Here is a 21,995-nt window from a genome sequence, read left to right as displayed (position 1 = left end):
TATATTACTCATAATTGGAAAGGAGAAGAGTATTGTCTGCATTAAAGTCAAATTTCTCAGTGTAAGAAGAGAGAGCAAAAGTTTCCATTTTTTGTGGTTTTAATGCAATTAGGTTATTGTAATTGAAGCCTCAGGAATGGAGAAAGTGCTGCCATCTCCCAGCCAGGTAGATGCCTGTATTTAGTTTTTCAACTAAAACCTTATACTTGCCATAAACTGTCTTGCAGGACACTGATTTTGAGACAATCTGAAGGGAAAGGTTCTGACAGTACCCAGTAGTACTTTTCAGAGCAGCCAAGGTGTGCTAGCATGCTCAGGTTAGCTCAGGAGTACTTCCCAACAGGTGCTATGTAAAAGAGGAGTCTTCTGCTTACTGTCACCAGCCTGGAGAGTTCCTTGGCAAAAGCAGAAGAGGGATAAAACTTGGATATTTGGGATCCTTGGGGAACTTGCAACAGATGCAACAGTACAAGTCAGATGTCAATGAACAGGAAGGAAGGAAATGCAGTAACTAATAATGTCACTTGGTCATGTCTGTGAGAAAAGACAAAACATTTCTGAAACACCCTCAAAGTTCCTTCCAGATACAGCCTGGAAGAGATACTTCTGTACTTTCACACTCAAGATTCAGATCTAACTAATGTTCAGATGCAAGAAAAACTACAAGAGCTAAATCCAAATAATTTTCAGACCTGAGGCAACTGTTCAGATGCCCACATAGAGACACAGACCAGCCTTACACAACTGGGAAACCTCACAACCATCACATCTCAACAGACTTCATGAACCCCTTCTCTTAGAAGAAAGGTGGGAACACAGCTCAGAGCACAAGCAATGCATGATGATAGTGTTCTAGAAACTGCCACATTAGATTAATGGTTCTAACACAGGAATGAACCTTAATAAATACTGTTGCTTACAGCTCAATCAGCAGTTCAGTTCACAGGTGAACTTTTTTACTGCATAACTGGAAACTGGATTCCCAAGCAGAGAGTGATCAACAGTGAACTGCAACTAAGGAGGGCTGGGGGAAAAAAGCAGTAAGAACGGTAACTACATGAAAATGGATTAACAGAGCTTGCAAAAGGAGCACTGTGACTGAAGCTGTGTGTGGCTGGAAAAAGAAAATTGCATTTGAAAGAAGTCTACTGAACACAACTTTGCTCAGGTATCTAAAATGACTCTGAGATTTTTCTGCAAATGCCTGACTGGTAGGATGGGAAGTGACTGAAACAGTATAATAAGAAGGAGAAAGGCAGCTGGTTGGGCCTCACCCAGCAGTAGACTTCTGTCCCCAGAATTACTGTGCCATGGTTTATTATTTAAATGCAAATGCTACCATACCAGGTAGCACCTAGGTGAGCTGTGTCTTGGCCACACGCTCTTTCATTAGAAACTCACAAAAATATCTCTGCAGGTGGACTCAGTGTGAATAGAATTAAGGACATTTATTTTTTTTCCTTTGGATTACTTTTCTTGAGGGGGAGATGTGGCAGTGTATCTTAAATTATTCTTAAAGTATGTGTGAGGTCCAGCAAATACTCAGTGAAAGATCTCAAAGCATTTTTAATAATTTCCCCCCAGTATGACTTATCCATTGCACAATAAGGGGTTCTTCTACCCTAAGAGGAAGTATAATAAGGTCTGCTTCTGCTTGCATCTTTAGATTAAATTCCTACATATTTAATGAATATCTCTGGGGATCTTCTACTATTAAAATAGGCTACAACTGGCCATAAGTTATTAAGGAAGGATTCAAGCTCATCACTTAAAAAACCAAGGTAAAATCAGCTACGGGAGAATGGTGTTTTAGAGAAGCAAGGACTATTGAAGAAAACACAACCCTAATTTAAATTGAACATTAAAAATTCATTATAAGGTATGACTATTTTTCTTTAAATTGCCAGATGAATTCCAGGGGTGTTCTACTGACAGTGTACTTGCCCATATCAATACAGCAGAAACATCTATTTTCTACCAAATTGCTGGGTGACAGGAAAGTCACTTTTCTTCACTTTTTCCTCCATTTTGAAATAATGTTCATGTTTCTGCACCTTATGAAGGCTTACTTATCAAAACTTTTTAATATCTTCAAGATATTTTCAAGATTATATACTTGACATTTGGCAATTTGATATATTTAATAATCAGAATTAAGAACTCCACTTGGGAATATTGAATACTTAGACATCCAGCTCTACATCCAAAAATATCAATCAATAAATTCTCAAAAATACATAGCTAAAAAAATATATAGATAGGCGTATATCCCTCCAAGGCACATAATATTATCTTTATGAGAGACAAAATCCATTTGAACCAGTGCAAATGTTCCACATAACATGTTCTCATGTTTCAGGACTTTATGTTCCTAACTAAGAATTTTGGAAGTTAAAGGAAATACATCTTAATAAGTCAGTGCCTTTTGGCAATCCCCTGCTTCATTCATTTTGATGAATATTTCATAAGTGTGAATTGTAAGACCTTGATGTAAGATAAAACAGAAGTGTCAAATGCTTAATATTAAAATACATATTAAACAAGTAACACTTCTCTTTCCTATATGTCACAGCTGTTGGATTTATATGTTCCACTATTTTTCCTACTTGGTCGAAATTACAGTAATGAGAAAAATTATGCTCAATTGGATGACAGCAGAATCATTCAGACCTATATGACCTCTCTCAAATAAACCCAGACTGTTATGAGCAAGGATTATATTCTGGGATGTATCTGTGCACTGTGAGGTAAGAGAATAAGTATTTCTTTCTATACATGGGAAACAAAAGTGCAGAAGAATGCTGAACCTTCTGCAGGATGACACAAAGAGCACTGATGGAAATGAATTCCTATAACTGTACTATACATTTATCTTCTAAACTGAAATGTATCTCACCTTGCCACCTAAAGCCACCTGTCACAGGATAATTTTATTGCAGTGAGTTGGGAATTAAACTCCCAACTCTAATTGATTATTATATTTTTATGAGAAAGTAGTATTCTATTTTTATAGGGAAGAGATGATCATGGGGATTTAAAAAAGCCCTTTTCTATTTCAGTAAGAAGGCTTCCTCTAGGTCCAAGCATATAAGAGCTCCTCGTAGCAGTGCATGATCTTTAATTCATCTTGAAGAAAGGACGATGTAGTACCACCCAAATGAGGCAAAAATATATTTTAAAAATCCTCTTTATTCAATCTTTTAATAATAGAATAAATGGAAATTCCAATAAATATTGACAGAAGCGAACTTGCCACAGCCTACTACATTGTTTCCTAATGAGCATACCATGTTCACTTACACTAAGAATACTATCTTTACTGAATCTAAGAAATAAATTTGTATATAAGAAATGCACCCACCTGGAGTGATAAATGGTTTTATATTTCATACTTTGCATCCTGAAGATTTAGCAAGATTTTTATGCTCGTGAAGTGAAGTGTCCTTGGGAGGGCTTTAGATATTTTTTACCATTTTTTTAAATTTATTACAAAGCTCACCCTAGTGAGAAAGGGTTTGAAGTGCATGTAAACCAAAAGTCTTTTAAACTGAAAAAAATCTCCAACATTTTAAAATTGATGACTCATTTTCATTAATCTCTTGATTCTATGAGATCTGACTTACAAATATTTAGCTGTAGGATTTTGCAAGACACATCTGATGCAATGGGTGAATGTTGCTTTTACTTTGAAACATTGCAGTCATTCTTGTCTTTCCATTGCTGCTATACTGAGTGCAAGCTGCAGTCAAGCTAAATAAAGCCCAACAAACCAGCACCATCTTAAACCACGAACATGCAAGGAAACAGATGAATGGAATTATTTCATTTGCTCAGCTCCATTTAGCTCAGACAGAAGGACAGCCAGCCTGGAGAAACTGCTAAAGAAACTTAATGCCATTCTAAAAATAGAAACCCCAGCTTGAAATGTAATGCCTGTGCCTCTTGGAGGCTAAAGAAAATGGATATGTACGTTTTGGAAAGACATCAATGTATTACAATGTTTTCTGGTATTAAAGAATTCTATATTAACCATTGTGAAGTACCCTCTATTCATCTCTGTGGTAAGGAGCTTTATCTGTCAGAAAAAAGAAAAGGAAGTTAAATCCGTGAGTCTTGTTATCACTGTGGGATGTGCACATGAGAAATTGCAAAGGGAACAAAGTGCTACTCTAGACTTAGAAAATATTTCTTTTTTTAAAAATTTTAGTTATTTATTCCACACAATTTGTTTTGTGTAAAGTTTCATTTCTCCTGGAAACTGAAATCCTGCATGAGATTATTTTTTTTCTGAGTGGTTATAATCTTAAACAATTTATTTTTGTCAGGTTCATGTAATAAACAATTCCAGCCTCATAGATCACACTCAGGACCTTGTGAATCACTATGGATTCTGCATGCATGTCCATCTTCTCTCTTAGCCTCATACAGCTTAGGAGAATGTGTGTTGAAATCAATCTCACTCCTTCTCAGTACAAGAATTTCCAAAAGGCACAGTCATAATTTCCAGAAGTATGTATCTGGCAAGTAAAGACCACAAGTGAAGAGGTGGAAGAATCTAAGATATATGGATTTACTATGCCTAAGAATGTCAAGGTAGGAATAAAGAAAAAGTATATGCCTTGTGTGCACCTGGTAATCCACAAGGAATTTTATTTACACAATATTGTTGATATTATGAGGACAAATTTCCTTTACTATTCCTCATTTTAACCAGTCCTACATACCACACAGAAATACAAAATAAATGGTTACCTGCCATTGTCCATAGAAGGTGACACTTGTTCTGGTGGATCACAGGAGATCTGAGGTTCAACTCACCAAGAATGGCACAACCCAATCTGAATTTCCCCCACTAGTACAAGAACCTGTACGTAAATTCATACACAAAATTGTGTACCTCTAAGTTTAAATCAGATGCTTAATTATGAGCTGGAAAATGCTTATCAATTTGTGGATATCAAAAGGAAGGACAATGTAAAGTAAAAAGTAAAGAAAATTAGTGACATCATGTGATAATTCTAGTGGATGAGGGATTGCATGATGTTATCAGGCAAAACCTCTCAATTCCTTATTCTAGACACTATTTTTTGTGCCTTTTGGAAAGCAAAGTCTCTCTTTAGGATAAATGAAATATTGATTTTAGGTTCTAGCTAGACTCCATTAAGATGCTTTTTTTAAGTTACACTGTGTCTACAAAGAGTGGAGTTTTATGAACACAAATCAGTTTTCTAATACACATAAGTGGGCTTTTCATAAGCACTCATAAATAATTCACCCAACTTTCCTGTGCATCAGAAGAACTTGACTTGAAGCTTTCTTTAGCACTTCCAAAGAACCTCAGCCACAAGTCTGGTATTGAATATATCAATGATGACTGTTATACTACAGACAGCCCATTAGTTTCTAAATACAGGAGCAAGAGAAACAGCATTGTGGGGGGGGGGAAAAAAGCAATCAATGACTCACAAAGACTTTCTCTGTGTTGAAAGCAAATGATTTGAAAGTGTACTTGAATAAAAAAAGATGGTCTGACCAATGTGATGATGGTTTGGGATGCCTCTGGTTCTGTTAGCTCTGTCTACACTACCAGATGCACCACTACCCAGGCTCCAAAAGGTGCTTTAACACAACTGACCTGGAGTGCAACAGACCTGGTCAGTGCAAAACACAGATGGAAATGGGGGGCCAGCCCTTACAACTCAAAAGGGAGCTGCAGTGTGGGTCAAGTTGTCCTGGCTTAGGCTCTGATCAAAGACAGTGCTTCATCCCATTCAGAGTATCAACCCTGGAAATCAAATTAACAGAATGAGATTGTGCTTCCTTCCTTACCTCACTCTTGGAATGGTCCAAAGTTTTACTGCATCTCTGACAATTCTGTTCAATTACCAAACCCTGAGGGGGGCAGAGAGGATTACAGGAGGGCAGGTCGGCCAAGGAAGGCGTACTGACATCCAGAGATGTCTACTTGTTCAGAGAAGGGTCAGGAACAGATTAATTTTCCAACAATTACAGTTTGACATGACTTGTACCATACTGTTACACTGTGTCCTCGTTTCAGCTGGGACATATTCTTCCTGGTAGCTGGTGTAGTACTGTGTTTTGGATTTATCATGAGAATAATGTCGATAACACATTAACGATTTAATCGTTGCTGAACTGTGTTGGCATTAAGTCAAGGACTTTTCAGTGTGTCATGCTCTGCCAGTGAGGAGCTGTACAAAAAGCTGATACAGAGCATAACCACAGTACCTGATCCAAACTGGCCAAAGTGTTATTTCATACCATGGAACATCATGTTCAGTTTATTAACTGAGTTATCAGGAGGTACCAGTCACTGTTTGGGCATTGATTAAAAAAGGCATTGGCCAGTGGGCAGACAGCAGTTGCATTTTGCATCGGTTCTCTTTTTTGTATTTTATTCCTCTCTCTCTCTTTGTAATCACCCTTATTATCACTATTGTTATTGTTACTATTGTCATTGTTGTCATTATTATTTTAATAACTAAACTTTTCTTATCTCAACCCGGAGGTTTTACCTTTTTCTGATTCTCCTCCCTGTCCCACTGAGGTGGGGGAGTGGGAGGGGCAGGGTGAGCGAATGGCTGCATGGTTTCTGTCTGGGTTTAATTTCTGTCTGGGTTTAAAACATGATACAGTGCTGCTGTTTCCTTAGGAGTTTTATAATATTTCAAAGATGCTGAATATATATGGGAAGTTGGTAAATTCCACTCTGATGGATGTAAAATTAAGAGATGAGAGTTTGTTTTGTTCTTTTTTTTTTTAAATTAGACAAAATTATTAACTTCCTTGGTACTCACACAAACCTTTAAAGCATTCCCGAAGAGATAGCTTTCACATGTGTAGATGCACATGAACTTTAGAGGTTGTTACAGCTGCTTCTGATACAGAGCTTGACTCCTCTGAATAAAGACAACTATTGTCCAGACTGGCACTGTCCAGTTCTGATTCAGTGTTCTGTGAATCCTTTCAGAATCACAGGAGTACTGAGCAGCCCTAACCAAAAGTGTTTCAGGGGCTTGAAGAAAAAGATGTCTAAAAAAAAAGGAAAGCAATATTTTTTCCCAGTTCAGCTAAGTCTGAAGTCCCAGCACCAGTCTCATTGAAGTCTAGTCAGAGAATATATTTTGTGCATGCTCAGTATGGTGACACTGCTTCTCTGGGTTTCTGCATGCATTTCTGGACAGGAAAAGAAGCTGGTGAATAAATTATGACACCACAAGAGTTCAGTATTTTCTATTTAAGAAGATATATGAAAAAGGAGTGTTTCTTGTTCTATTTTTTAATAAAATTTCACAAGTTTCACATTTATACCCAGCACTCTTCTTTGTTTTAGAAAGAAACAATCTCAAAACATTTCTTACTCCTCAGCAGGCTTTGCAGGTCAGAGGGGGGGTGTGATCCTCCCCCTCTGCTTAGTGCTGGTGAGGCCACACCTGGAGTACTCTGGCCAGTGCTGGGCTCCCCACCACAAGGAGAGATGGACATGCTGGAGAGCCTTCAGCAAAGGTCCACAAAAACAATGAAGGGACCAGAGCAGCTCCCGTGAGGAGGGGCTCAGACTGCTGCCTCCAGGCTGGAAGTTGCCTCATGGAAGCTGGTCATCCATGAGATCTCCACATCCTAATTTTTTTCTGTTTAGGGGATTTATTAGTGACTGCATAGACAACTAACAAGCTAAGCAAAAATATGGGGGCTGCAATGAGTGAAAAATCTCCCTAAAATCATTGGCTCTGTTATCTCAGCATGCATTGCAGGTGACTATAGTTTTCCCTGTTGGTTGGCAGGTCACAATTTATAATTGAAGTGACTTGCTGCACATCAAATCTGTGAACCAGAAGAAGGCAGATTTATCTTCAGCTGAATTCCTTCACAGCAGCATCCTAAAGGTTCAGTTCTGTGTTGGTACTAGTCATGGAGGGACAAGAGGAGTGTACAAATTAGAAGTCAACTGCAGTTAAATACAAAAATCGAATACAGGGGGGTTTTGTCCAGTAATTATTGTATTATAACACCTGTCTTTTGAGAAGACTCCTCTTTTTCCTCCAGTCTTACTTGAAAGTAACAGTTCTTGGTGCAACACTGTTTTTTGATGACTTTGGTAGTCTTTGGCCATGGTTTGAAGAGCTTGTACCCTGTAGTACCACGCTGGACATTAAACTTGAGGCCTTGTACAGGGCATATCATGGGGGCAAATTTCTCCATGAAAGCTTTGGGGGTTATTTCTAAAGTCTCTAAGGAAGCAGGAGAAGAGAAAGCTTTTCAGAGGCTTGCTACCAGGCATTAGATTTAGATTGGCATTATAGGTAGTGTGAGACAGAGTAATTGTAAATTGACTTCACTTTTCACTGCCACCTTGTGAGAATGGTAAAAACAGGAAAAGATATTCTGGGTGATACTTGGAGTAAAGCATGAGAAAACAGGTATGGAAGGACAAAAGCTTTTTCTAATAAGCCATTGGTGTTGTTGATATCAGGGCAGAAAGGAGAAAAAGTGGTAACGTCTTCAGTTGATAACACTGTGGAAATACAATATAGGGAACAAAAGAGTCCCATACATAATGTTTGGTACCACATTTTATAGAACAGCATAAAATAGAATGTGATGACAAAACCAGCCCTCAAGTTTCATGTTTGCTATCTTCTTAATCTAAAATGGACTTGCAGGCGTATCTTTAGATTTTCAGATGCATTTTTTGATGGAGAATAGATACTTGGCCCAAGGCCTGAGCATTGGATCCGATTTTATTTTTGCATATGTTAGTAGGGGCTGATTTTATCTAAAGTAGAATCATTCCTGACACTAGTAAGAGGGCATGCAGTAGTTCCCTTGGCAGGGTGCGCTACCAGGCTCGTGCCCGGCATGGCTGTGGGACCTCCATGGGGATCAGTTCCTCGCCACCTGTGGTTCAGTGAAAGAAATCCGGCGTCCCCGCTGATGGTGCTCGCTCCACCCCGAGGAGGTTGGGATGTCCCGCTCGGGTCTCAGAGCTCGTCCCTCATCGCGCTCCATCCTCCTTAGCTTCTCCCGCAGCGTTTGGTGCCAGGTGCTGCAGGACCTCTGCGGGGATCGGCTCCTTGACGTCTGCGGCTCGGTGAAAGAAACCCGGCGTCCTCGCTGACGGCGCTCGCTCCTCCCTGACGCCGGCTCATCGCGTTCAGGACCTAGAGCTTGGCCCACAATGTGTTCCATCCTCCTTAGCTTCTCCTGTGGTATTTGGTGCCAGGTGCTGTGGGACCACCCTGGGGTTTGGCTCCCTGTCCCCTGCAGTTCAATGAAACAATTGTGGCGGTCCCACCGATGGTGTTCACTCCTCTCCAAAGAGGCACAGACATGCCCCAGGCCCTGCCAGCGTCCTTGTCTAGCAAATCTTCTCTGCACCCTTAGAAAGCACACAGCTGGATGTCTGTCCCTGATGGAGGAGGCCAGGCACTGTGGCCCTTCAGGACTGCCCTGTAGAACCAAAAGCCTTGCTGTCACAGGTGTCACAATGACTCCCTGGTGACATCAGGGGCCTTTCAGGGACCACACCCAGAAGACACAAGCTCTAGCCTCAGGAACAAAAACTTGCCAGATGGCTCATGTCACATGATACCCTGCTCTTGAGCAAACTCTGTTGCCGTGTTTTTCACATAAATTCACGGGTTTTATCTTTCACACCCAGTGCTATATTCTGTTTTATAAACAGATCATTCAAGGCATTTCTTACTCCTCAGCTGACTTTGGCAGGAGCAGTTTTAGTGTGAAGTAGTACCATTTCTGACACTAGTACTTTTTTTGGTAGCGTGGGCTACCAGGTTCTGGGCTGTGGGATCTGCACCAGAATTGCCTCCTTGTCTGTTCTTTTTTTCTTCCTGACACTGAAGGGTGTAGTGCTTTTGCAGAGCTTTCTGTGTGATAAAAAGAGTTAAAGTTCTTGACCTTTGGCTACAAATTTTTTATTTTATAAAGAGTATTTAAAAAAAAATTACAAGAAAGAGTTACGCAGGCCTAACTTGTCAGTCAGTGCTCTCAGCAAAGCAAATTCATCTCATCTGTACAGGTACCTTCATAGTTTGCAGACTGAGCAACATGCCTTTAGAAAGAAAACTTCCTTCTCTTCCCTGAGATTTGTGCAGTTCTGAACACCCTGACTACCTGTGTTACTCATCATTTTGAAGTTCTTCTCCAGAAGAGCTCTGGACACAAGATAGAGCTATGGAGAAAAAAAGTCTCATATTTATCCAAACACACAGATCCACACATCCAGAGACGCACCCACATGCTGCAGTTCTTGTCATGCCCATTAGTGTGATCCCAGTTTGTTTTCTGCAGCACTCACTTCCCAAATATCCTTTAGCTTTCCCTGAAGCTGTATTTACACATGTGAAATCTCAAGAGTATCTCACACAGAGGAAGTTATAAGTAAAAAGCCACATGCACATGCTATTGTTCTGGACCACCAACCTAAACTCAATCACCTTGTTTTACCAACGTCACCATGTGCTTTCAGGCTTAAACCCAAGGCTTTTCTTAACATCTTTTCCTGCATGATCAGTTTTTCAAATTTCTTCCAATGACTAATAATTTACCTCAGTTTAGGGTGAGACCGTGACAGAAAAGCCTCTGCTCCTACAGCTGTTGGAGCTATACACTGAGCGAGCAGAGGACCCTGGGGAGGCTGAACATCACTGCCATGCATAGAAGGAAACCTGGCATGCACGTTCAGGCTGGAATTCTATGAGCCCTGATGGAATCCACCCCAGAGTAATGACAGAAGTGGTGAAAGAAGTTGCCAAGCCACACTCGATCATCTACCAACAGCCCTGGTTAACTGGAGAAGTTCCAGTTTTCTGGTAATTAGCAAATGTAATGCCCATCAACAAGAAGAGTTGGAAGCATGATCAGAGGACCTACAGACCTGCCAGCCTGACCTCTTTTCCAGGCAAGGTTGTGGAAGAGATCATCCTGAGTGCCATCCCACAACATGGGCAGGGCAACTGTGGAATAAAGCCCAGCCAATGTGATTTACAAAGGCAGGTCTTGCTTGACCAACCTGATCTCCTTCTGTGAAAAAGTGGCCCACTTAGATGAAGGAAAGGTCTAGAAAACATGTCTTATGAGGAGTGGCTGTGGGAGATGGGATTTTTAAGCGTTGAGCTGGCTCATGGAGGACCTCATTGTTCTCTACACTACCTGAAAGGAGGTTGTGGTGAGGTAGGGGCTGGTTTCTTCTACTGCATCTGCAGTGAGAGGATGAGGGCAAATGGCTTTATATTGAGACAGGGGAGATTCAGATTAGATATTAGAAAAAAAAATTCGCTTTTATGTTGCCCTGAGAGGTGGTGGAGTCACCAAACACAGAGGATTTTTGGAAGCATCTGGATCTTGCTCTGGATGATATGGTTTAGTGATTAGGGGGTTACAGTGGTGGTGCTGGGTTGACAGTCGGACTTGATGATATTAAAGATCTCTTTCAACCTTGGTGGTTCCATGATCTTATGATTTTATGAAAGAGCGGAACAGAATCAGACTGAAATGAAAGTAGTTTTGCCCATTTATGTTCTTTCCCTTTCTGTTACTAGCACTTGGGCAGTCAGTCCATTGAGAAAATTCAGTACACAGAAATTCCATTAAATTTCTTGTTCTTCTGCTCTCCTGAAATAATTTCCACCAGCCTTTCCAAAATACCATGGAAACTTATGGGAACCCAAGTCCTTAAGTATACACAGATGGCTTGCCTGCAACCTTATTTAAATACCATCTTCAGTGTCCCAAATTGTAATGTCAGTAATAACAAAAGTAACACAAGAAATGCAAACACATTAAAAGGCAGCACACCATGAGGGACAAAGAAGCATCAGAACAGTGAATGAAAATCCACATAAAAAGTAGCCAATTAGTGAAATGCCATCTGTTCATCCAAACTTCATGCAAAGAAGGAAGGTTTCCTGTCCAATGGAACAATAAATTCTTCAGGACTTGAAAAACTGAATGATTAATTGTGTTTCTTCCCTCTGTCTTTTTTTATTGGAATCCTTATGTAGTTATTTACCTTGAAAATGTCACTAGGGCAGCTACCACTGTGGTGGTCTAGTATCTTTTGTTTACAGCAGTGTTGTATAAAATTTGGCACAGTCTGTATTTAGTAGAGACTAAAGATGCGGGGGTTTTTTGAGTGATTTTTTTTAGGTTTTTTCGGTTTTTGTTTGCTTTTTAGTTCTGGTACATTCCTTCAGTGCAGTTGAGATAATCTCTTGTTACAGTCCATTTTGATTTTGGTTTGTTTTCCAGGAAAGAAATCAGAGTGAAATGGGTGACTTTCACGCCAGACTCAGTGGAGTGGAACTATAACAAGATGATGATTCCAGTTGAAACATATTGTTGCTTTAGACTTTGTCAAAGTTTGGCCCAGACTTGCTGAAAAATCTGTAAATATGTTCTTATTTTTTGCCTTAGACTGAGCTGAAACCCTGCAAAACTTGTTTAATTTTGTTTCCAAGACAAAAGTACAATTTTTGCTTCCATACCTGGTGGAAACCAAAAACAAGTATTAAAGCACTTCCCTTCCTCTTCTTCCACCCTTTTTGCCTTCCTTCTGATGTCAAGACTTTCACAGACTTCAGCAGTTTGGGTTCTATTGAGGTCACACTTTTAATACACTTTTTCACATGTAGTGGATCCTGCTAGCTAGTAGCACACAATGCTCTTAATAAACTTCTTCTGTATTATAAAAAAGAAGACGTACCGTTTCTAAAACCTTGATTTTCCAGTTTCACTGTTCCCAAGTTTCTTGATGAAGAGAAGTAATTTGGCTGGAGCACAATTCTTACAAGGCTGAGGAAAGTGGATTTGTTTAGCCTGAAGAAAAGGAGGCTGGAGGAGCACCTTATCAAAATGTGGGGGGTTAGTCAAGTGGCAGGACAAGAGGAAATGACCTCAAGTTGTGCCAGGGGAAGTTTACACTTGATATTAGGAATCATTTCTAATATTGGATATTAGGAATAATTTCTTCACAGAAAGGGTTTTCAAGACTTGAAAACATCTGCCCAAGGAAGTGGTTGAGTCCCTATCTCTGGAAGTATTTCAATGAGCTGAAGATGTGCCATTTAAAGGTGCGTGTTAAGGATTTGGCAGTGCTAGGTTAATGGCTGGCATTGATGACCTTAGAGGTCCTTTCCAATTCTCTGATTCTGAGAGAGAACAGTATAATAACTACTTGCAATAGCAATATTGCTGATGAATTTGGACCAACAGCTGAGTCCTTCACAGTATGACAATACAGCACACTAAGGCTAAATATTTGTCTTCTACTCTTAAGTTCTCTAGAAATTTTTCTTTGATAATACATCAGCCTGTGTATCATGATTTGATAGACATAATGAACTATACTTGTGGTTTTATGCTCATTTTGCTGCAGTGAGATATAAAAGATTATCGTCTCTAGAGTTTTGCAGTGGAATTTCAGTTGTGCTTATATTAAGGCAGTAGTTTAAATTAATGAGTTTCTATCTATGTGTTTGTGTGGCTGTCACTGTTGGAAGAGCTGAATGAAACATCCAGATAAGCCTAAAATATTTCATACAGAGCCTGAGGCAGCCCACAGCTTCAAGAGCCACAAAAACTTTAAAGCATAGAGGATTTCAATGGTGAGCTTAGTCTGACCTCCTGCCTCAGGCTTCTTCCTCAGCTGCCTTCTCCAGGAAAAGCTTTGCACAGTGCTGCTCCACGATGAAGATTTCCAGACAAAACAATAAATTGTTATAGATGAAGCAATAACATTTACTGTGTTATGTTGTGTATTTGACAGCTAGACTTATAAAGAAAAGAAAAAATTTATTCCTTTCATTGCATTCATTCTGTCTCTAATATGCCCTAAATAAAAGTTGAGTCAGAGGTGCCTGCTCTGCAGCCCTCATCCACTGACCTCTGCCACAATCCTTGATTCGGGGTGGCTGCTGAACAACAGGGGACGGAGAAAACGTTGAGAGCTGGGAGTCTCCACATTGTCTGCAAACAAACATGGTAACTGGATACAGGTGTGTCTTGACTGAGGGGATGCAGGAGAACTTTAGAATAAAGCAATGTTACAATTTTCTGTTAACTGAGGCAGAGACACAGCCTCCATCCTGATAAAGGCTTGGTCCTTGCAGGGAGTAATGGGTGCAAAGATTTAAGTTCATTTAGGAAACAGTTTCCAAATGGTAGGTATAGCATTAAGTGACCAAGAGCAAGTTCTTGTCACATTTCTAGTAAAACATTGCACTGAAAAGATTTACAAACTTCTTCTCTTATTCTGATTTCTGGAAGTGTAGCTCCTCTCTTCAGGATTGCTCTTAGTCTGGCAACTTTTCATGATCCCTGCAACTACAGGAAAACAGTTCCCTTGTCAGTCTCAGGGCTTGTCTCGTCCCTGCTCTAGATGCAAATTCCTTATGTCCATGGGAGTTCTTGTTCCTCTTGTTTCAGGTTGTGTTCCTATAAAACATGTTGCACTAAGCTGCAGATAAAGCTTTGCAGCTGTGAGTCCCAGTGCTGGCTGCCAACTTGAAGCTGTGAAGCCTCCCTAATCTCAGCATGTCCAGGGGAAGCTCTCCTTGAGGAATCTCACTCTGAGCATCCAGGACAAAGCAACTGTCCTAAATTAGAAGCTTAACATCACAGACCAGATCTTAGGAAGGTCTCATAAGGAAATCAGGAGCAGCAACAGCCACTGGCAAAAGTAAAAGCCACTGCAGCGCAAGCCAAATTGAAGTTGAAATAAATAATACCCCCAGAGTTTACTGAACATGTTTTTACAGTGCCATTCACTTCAAAGTTAAATTATACTCGTCTGAAATCTTGACATTTATGGAATCAATACATACCAAGAGGTTGGGAAATAGGTGTGCAGATGATTCAGTGTACTTTCCTCTCAAGTACTGGCTTAGCTCACTAAAGCTAGAAGAGTTATTTCTCTCACAGCATTTAGAGCTTCTAAAATTGCTTGTGTTACAATTTGCTACAAATTTCAAGTGATAAAGGGTTGGGTTTTTTTTTTTTTTGTATCTAAATTCCGTTTGACACTAAAGGCCACAGGAAGCTTGTTGTGCTTTAGTATGGTACAGACATTTTAACAATAGCTCCTGTAAGTGATGCAACATAAATTGTCACTCAACTTTAGATTAAGAGAGGTTAGTTCAGAGACATGAGCATTTGTCATATACCACTGCCATGAAAAATTCTTGAATGAATTTGTTGATGACATTAGAAAACAGGTTCCTATTCTAGAAAGAATAAACATTATTAAACGCACTGAAGGTACATGTAGAAGTTGTCTTTGTTCATTGATATTTCATGATAGCTCTTTCCCCATACTTATTTAACATGCCATGTTTTCTTTCATAGATAATTTTATTCCAGTTGGCATTTGGCATTTGCATTAATTAAAACAGAAAGGGTTAGAAAGTTCTAATTTCTTCTTATGCCAATAGTTTCAATATTGATATTTTAATTAGCAAATAAGCAAAACAGTCTTCAAAATTGCAGCAATGCCTATAGGAGGGAATGTGGGTCAAAAAGCTGCTTCTTCAGACAGAAATAGCTATGGAAGCATTAGGAGTTCTGCATAACTCAATTGCACTAGAGATCCTGATCACCAACACCAGGAACTGAGCCTGGATTACCCTGGATTACAGATATGTTAGTAGAGAATATCTTTTCCATCTTTTTCTATTTGCAATAGGCTTTTGGGAATGTTGGCACATGCTTGTTCTCAAGTTAAACAGGGAGTGGATGGCAAGCAGTTCAGGAATTAGTCTAGTCTAGACTGAAGAGAAATTACATTTTCTTCTTTATTTTATTTTAATTAAAACATTATTAAAATTGTACCATTTTGGTTGTGGTTGCAGGAACAAGAACACACTCTTTTATTGCAAGCTATTTTTGTATTACACTGAATGCATCAACTTTGTGGGATCTACTAGAAAAAAATTAATTTCCTGGATGAGATATTGATACATAGATACAACTTATCTACTTAGCTTTAAGTAAAGGTGTATAGGAAATAATTCTTCATCTACAGGATCAGGACTGCTTACATTTCTTTGGAATTTATTACCCAGTATGACCATGAGCTGAGACAATTTTGTATGGAAGAGCACCTAATATTTCTGAAATAATTTCTGTTCAGAGTATATATATTGTAAAGAGATTAATGCTAACACTGTAACTCCATTTTTTAGGTGTTTTTCAATGAGGAGGGAACTTCCTGCTCTGTGAGACATCAAGGTTTTCAGTAGTCCTGGATATAACATGCTTTTAGTCTAAAGGATTTTTTGTATCAGGTGAGATCCAAGAGTGCTATGATGTCTGTGTTCAAGTCAGGAAGACCTCATGAGGGCTAATAGAAAGGTAACTTAGAGAGAAGACATGATTTTTTTCCCCATAAAGACTCAATATACAACGATGGAAAGAACAGATACATCACGCAGATGGCGCAGATAAACTATGGCTGTCCCAAAGTAGCTAAAATCAGCTTCTCAATATCACACTCATTTTGTCCACGAAGAATCTTAAAATAACCATTTTCTCCCCAGGATTTTCCCCAGGAATTTGCAGCAATCTAAAAGTAAACAAAACAGAAAAAAATATCTATTTTAATTTTAAAATATTATTTTAAAATGCAGGGTATAAATGCAAAATTAATCTTTTATGTTAGTTTCCTTTTTAAGGAACAGAGTCTCTCAGATTGGGTGCACTGAGAATTAGCATGTATCTTTTTCTGATTTCTAATAATTTGTTCCTTTTTTGGTTTGATCAAAATCTCAGTTCCAAAATCAGGGTCAGTAAAAATGGAATAGTATTTCTACAAGACAGTTTCATACATTGAAGCAGAAATCATTAAATGAATATTCAACTCTTTACTGCTGAAAGTGGTTAGTGAAACAATGATGGTCAGAATTCCTACTAACCTGTCAGAGACACACCAAAGAGATATATCTATATATCTATATATCTATATATCTATATATCTATATAGATAGATAGATAGATAGATAGATATAGATAGATATAGATAGATATATATGTGTGTGTATATATATGTGTGTGTATATATATATATATAAGCTGACTTTTAAAGAATGGAGTTTTATTCAGGTAGCTATTGACATATTCAGCAACTTATGTTCTAATGAAGTCTGAGTAGTCTCAGTAGGTTTTGCCTTTGACACCAGTGAAACTACCTACCATCAGCCCTGCCATCAGCTGTGTAAACACCAAAGTACCTTCAGATGAATGCAGGAATAATGGGATGAGCTGTTAGTCATAGTCCAAGTGATAAAATTTGACTTACTCTAAATGGCTTAAAGGAAATGTTCTTAGTTTGATTGGTTTTAGCTTTGGGGGCTTATTCTGATGGCTGGATAACAATTTCCAACACTGTTTAAACAGAAAATTTGTCTTTTCCAAATATTTTAACAATTACTATTGATTAATTTTACTGACTTTCATTTGCAGACATCAAAAAGAACTGACTCTTCATAGAAATTTTTAATAACATTTGAAAAATTGAATAAGATTTGAAACAGAAAAGGCAGTGTAGGAAAAATGACAGATATAGGTGGTATGAAACAGGCTTTGCAATTGAGGTAGTGATGCAATAGTTTGAGGGTCAGAATGATAAAATTTTCCAGAGAGGGAATAGAATTATGTAGGACACTTTAAGGTGAAGGAAAAAAAATTGGTGCAGAGAGGGTGAATGAAAGTAAAGAAGCAGATTTTAGATGATCTCTGCTGTTGAGATATTTTTTCATCTGCTTCAAAACCCTGTCCTAAGTATTCACTTACCCAAAACTTCTGTTTCTGTCCATTTTTGTCAGGTAATGCTCCCCACCTTTTAGAAAAAAATGGTACTTTGATGAAGCAAGCAGTCAGAAAATACAAGCATTAGTTGTAATCATTATCAGTGTCAGAACAAAGCCTGAGTAACAAACTCTGAGGTTACCTGCTGACTTGCTAACCACAAGTCAAATTGCCATTAGTTATTACATAAAGTTAACACAAGTCTAGTTTTAGTTTTTCATTGCAAAAACCTGTTTTCATTGACAGAACCTCTCTTCTGGAGAGCTTGCCTACTGAACTGAGCTGTGTAGGAATATTGAAACTATTGTGAACATATTTCCTCAACTCAGCTGAAGATCCCTAGCAACATTTTTGTTAAAAATCTCATCCAGCACCTTTACAGAAATAGCTGGTGAGTTGGGACAGAAAATATTCCTAGGTTTTCTCAGATTAAATTGGACTGATGACAGCTGACAGCCTAATCTATTTCATTGCATATTGGGGATGGTGGAGGGGGGGAGGTGGGGGCGTTGATGTTTTCGTCATCTTTGAGGGCATGCTAAATTTTGTGGAAATATCTGTGAAATCACACAAGAAATTTTCCACACCTGCCATACCCACCTGCCAAGTGATAGGATTTTCACAGAGGTATAGATATAGCTGAACTGCTTAGTACCCTGATTTTTAGGTCTCACTTTATACACAGGGCAGAGGTTCCAACCCAATCACCTGGATGTATTTTAGTGAGCAAGAGTTGCACTGCACACCTTAGGTAGTTAAGTACACATGTTTTTTCTGCTGGAGCTTAAATAGCTCTGTCTTGTTTTTAATTTATACAACAAATGCTTGTCTAGTTACTATTCACAGCTCATGATGCTCGGGTGCCTATGAAAGGGCACAAATAAACAAAAAACCAAAGATGTGAACTTTTAGATGGTTTTTCCCCAGTGTGAAGTTAATCCTAGAATATATCAAATGCCATTGACAGGGTGATTACTGGTGTATATCTCATCAACACCGCCTGTTTGAGCTGTATTTGCAGTGCTCCAGTCATTTTCAAAGGCAACCAGCAAAAATATGATGAAAAATCCCACTGTGAATGGGGAAAATGGGATTTTTCTGTCATCCTTTTGTTTGAACAGTGACAGTGACATCAGCTCTCCTTGGTTAACAGTGACCCATCATTTACATGGAATACCTGCGCTTTCAGCCAAAGGGGAAAAGGAAAGGAAGACAAATTGGTGACCAGCAGAGAGATGAAATGTGGATTGTAGTTGCAAGCACATATTGCCGCTACTGATGATTAAATTCAAGGAATCAAAAAAACAGTGTTTGCCATAATGACCCTGGAATGCAATTATTTTTCTTTTAAAGAGACATCATGATGCATTTTCTTTTCATTACCACATGAATGTTCAGGGATTATCAATAATTGCAATTTCTTTACCAAATATTTCAGATACAATCCGTCATGATTGTAATTTTTTTAAAGAAGTTTTAGGCTTTTGAATTTCATATCAGATTCAGATTTACTTCTTTACTCATGGCCATTTTACTAAAAAAACATACATCAGCTGTAATGTGAAAGTCCAATATTTACATTAGCCTCAAAGACAGAGAAAATTGCCTTGAACTGATATTCATATACTCCTGCATTTCGTACTACACATTATTTTTCCTGCTTGCTTGAGTATGACAATGACCGGTTCCCACAGGGTATTTCTGTGATTAAATGTTTTTTAACATTTCTTATTTTCTAAAAGAGTCAACTTCTAGTTTTATACATTGATAAGAATTCATTGATTCTTAGAAATGTTTCTAGATAAAAGAAGACTTATAAGCCATGATAGGAAAGGAACTTTTTTTTATCCTTGGCTATAACGTATCCATGAATTCAGTTTTCCAGGGTTTGTGTCATCATTGATACATAGGCACTTGAGGTATGTATTTTATTTACAGTTTAGGCAGAAGAGCTGTTTTCTCATTAATCAATGCCTATGGGTATTCATCAAATACTCTAAATTAAAGTAAATTAAAATATAGAGTGCAGCTAGCAGGTCAAGAGAAGTGACGGATTTCCTTTTTTTGGGACTGCCATTCTGTGTCCAGTGCACAGTCTTGAGCTTCCCCACACAGGAAAGGCAGTAACAGGCTGGAATGAGACCAGAAGGAGTCCACTGAGATGTTTGGGATTTGGTGCACATGATGTGTGAGGAGAGGCTGAGGGAGCTGGCTTTGTTCAGCCCTCAGGAGAGAAGGCTCAGGGCAGATATATTTGTTGTCTCTTCTCTGCAAAGGGTGGGTAAAGAGAAAATAGAACAGACTCTCCTGATACACTTTGGTGGTCCCCCCCACTGCTCCCCTTCTACATTCCCTACTTGAACCTCAACCTCCAGTGGAGGTAGTGATGGCTGCATCCAGCTCACTCTAGATAGCAAGATCATCTTCCCTGCAGAGTAGCAGCTCAGAGAAAGTGTTGATTGGTTGATCAGTCCCTCAAAATCTTCAAAACCAAAAAAAAAAAAAGAAAAATAAAAAGCATAGTCCTGGAGGAGTTTTATGAAGTAACTAAACTCCCAGTGGAATTAGTTACCAAGTGGAATTGACAGAGACTTTAAAGTGACACACTCTTGGACAACATCCATTAGAGAACAAAAATATTGTATTTTCTGGAAGATGACCAAAATAATCTAATCACACTCTTTTGTTTGCTTTTTTGATTATTCCAGCTTGGTATTTACTCCAAATGAATGCCATTTTAAAAGCCAAGAGGACTTGTACAGACAGGGAATTTCTCAGGGTTATTTTTGCAAAGCTTTAGATCACTAATGTCCCTACCTTTGGTATTTTTTAGAAAACCTTTCAACCTTATGTCCTGGTTTCCACTAGAATAGAGGGTTATGTTTTTTTTTCTCAGTATCTGTTACAGTACTGTGATTTGAATTTGGAATTAGAGTGATGTTGATAATACACTGATTTTTTGGGTTTTGCTAAATAAGGACTTTTTTTTCTTTTTGTCTCATGCTTTAACAATGAAGACAAATGCAAAATAAACTAGGAGAGACCCTGTCTGGGACAGGTGGCTAGAAGTGATCAAAAGGTGATGCCACACCACAGAACTCATGCCCAGTATATAAACTGGGGGAAGTTACCCAGAAATGCCTCCAATCTGGGTTCATGAAGGGGGTTCTGGTGTCGGTCAGCAGGTGGTCAGCAACTGCATCATACAGCACTTGTTTTTCCCTTTTTATTATCACTTGCCATTATTATTGTGTTTTACATTATTTTTGATTATTAAACTGCTCTTACCTCAAGCTACAAGTTTTACTTTGATTTTATCCTCCATTCCACTGGGTTGTGTGGGGGGAGAGAAGAAATTGAGAGAGTGACTGCTTAATTTTCAGCTGGGCTTAAATCATGACACTATTTCATATCCAAACTTTCCATTTTTATTTAGAAGATAAAGAAGAAATTTTAAGAAATAATTTAGAAGATCTTTTTATCAATTACTGAAAATTATTTTTGAAAGGGAGTTTTCTTCTCTCTGGCAAAAATATTCTGTGAGATATACTCCACTTAGCTTTTCCAAAAGAAACTATCACAATCTTCAATCAAAAATAACCTTGAATAAAAAAAAAGTAATTTCACAAAACCACATTCAATCAATCCCCTTCAGGAAAAAATAAGCAATGTGTTTCAATTTACTCCAAGGAAACCTGCTCCAAGTGACTCTGTGAAAAGAATTCTGTTGCTCTTTCAGATAAAAGAATGAGTTCTTGTGGTCTTATATAAAATGATTTTCATAATTTTGTGTCCAATTTTATATAGTAGAGGCAGCTTAGCTGTCCTTTTCAGTAATAACTTTCCCTTGACTTTAACTCTGTAGGAGCAAGCCCTTAATACACAACTCTGCCTGACAGGTAAAAAACTAGACTACATAGACTGTTTCAGTAGTGTTACAGAGGATGGAAATTGGTTTTATTTGAACATTTCCCAGCTTGTTTTTCAATAAACTACACCACTAAAATGTAGGTGTACTTCACAAGAAAAGCAAGAAAGCTATCAGGAAAAAAGTAAGCTGATAATTAATCATCAAATAAAATAATAAAAACTGGGAAATATAACCTAACACAAGAAAAGGGTTATCAGCAGTGGCTTCAAAACTCAGGTGTTTT

General features: G+C 38.5%; 1 protein-coding gene across 1 annotated transcript in view; it reads right to left on the bottom strand.

Moving 5' to 3' along the window:
* Window positions 1-16,474: 16,474 nt before the first annotated feature.
* The window catches only part of TINAG (tubulointerstitial nephritis antigen), a gene marked incomplete at its 5' end in the record, with an annotated part of 38,314 nt that continues 32,793 nt past the window's right edge, over window positions 16,475-21,995 (bottom strand). Inside the window, 2 exons of the mRNA XM_084202198.1 lie at window positions 16,475-16,600; window positions 17,827-17,872. Of these exons, the coding sequence (XP_084058324.1) occupies window positions 16,484-16,600; window positions 17,827-17,872 (163 nt within the window). The 3' untranslated portion in view covers window positions 16,475-16,483. The remainder of the gene's footprint in view (window positions 16,601-17,826; window positions 17,873-21,995) is intronic.

This window comes from Fringilla coelebs, assembly GCF_963513975.1.
Source record: "Fringilla coelebs genome assembly, chromosome: 3".
Lineage (NCBI taxonomy): Eukaryota > Metazoa > Chordata > Aves > Passeriformes > Fringillidae > Fringilla > Fringilla coelebs.
This window is presented reverse-complemented; position numbering and strand designations above follow the sequence as displayed.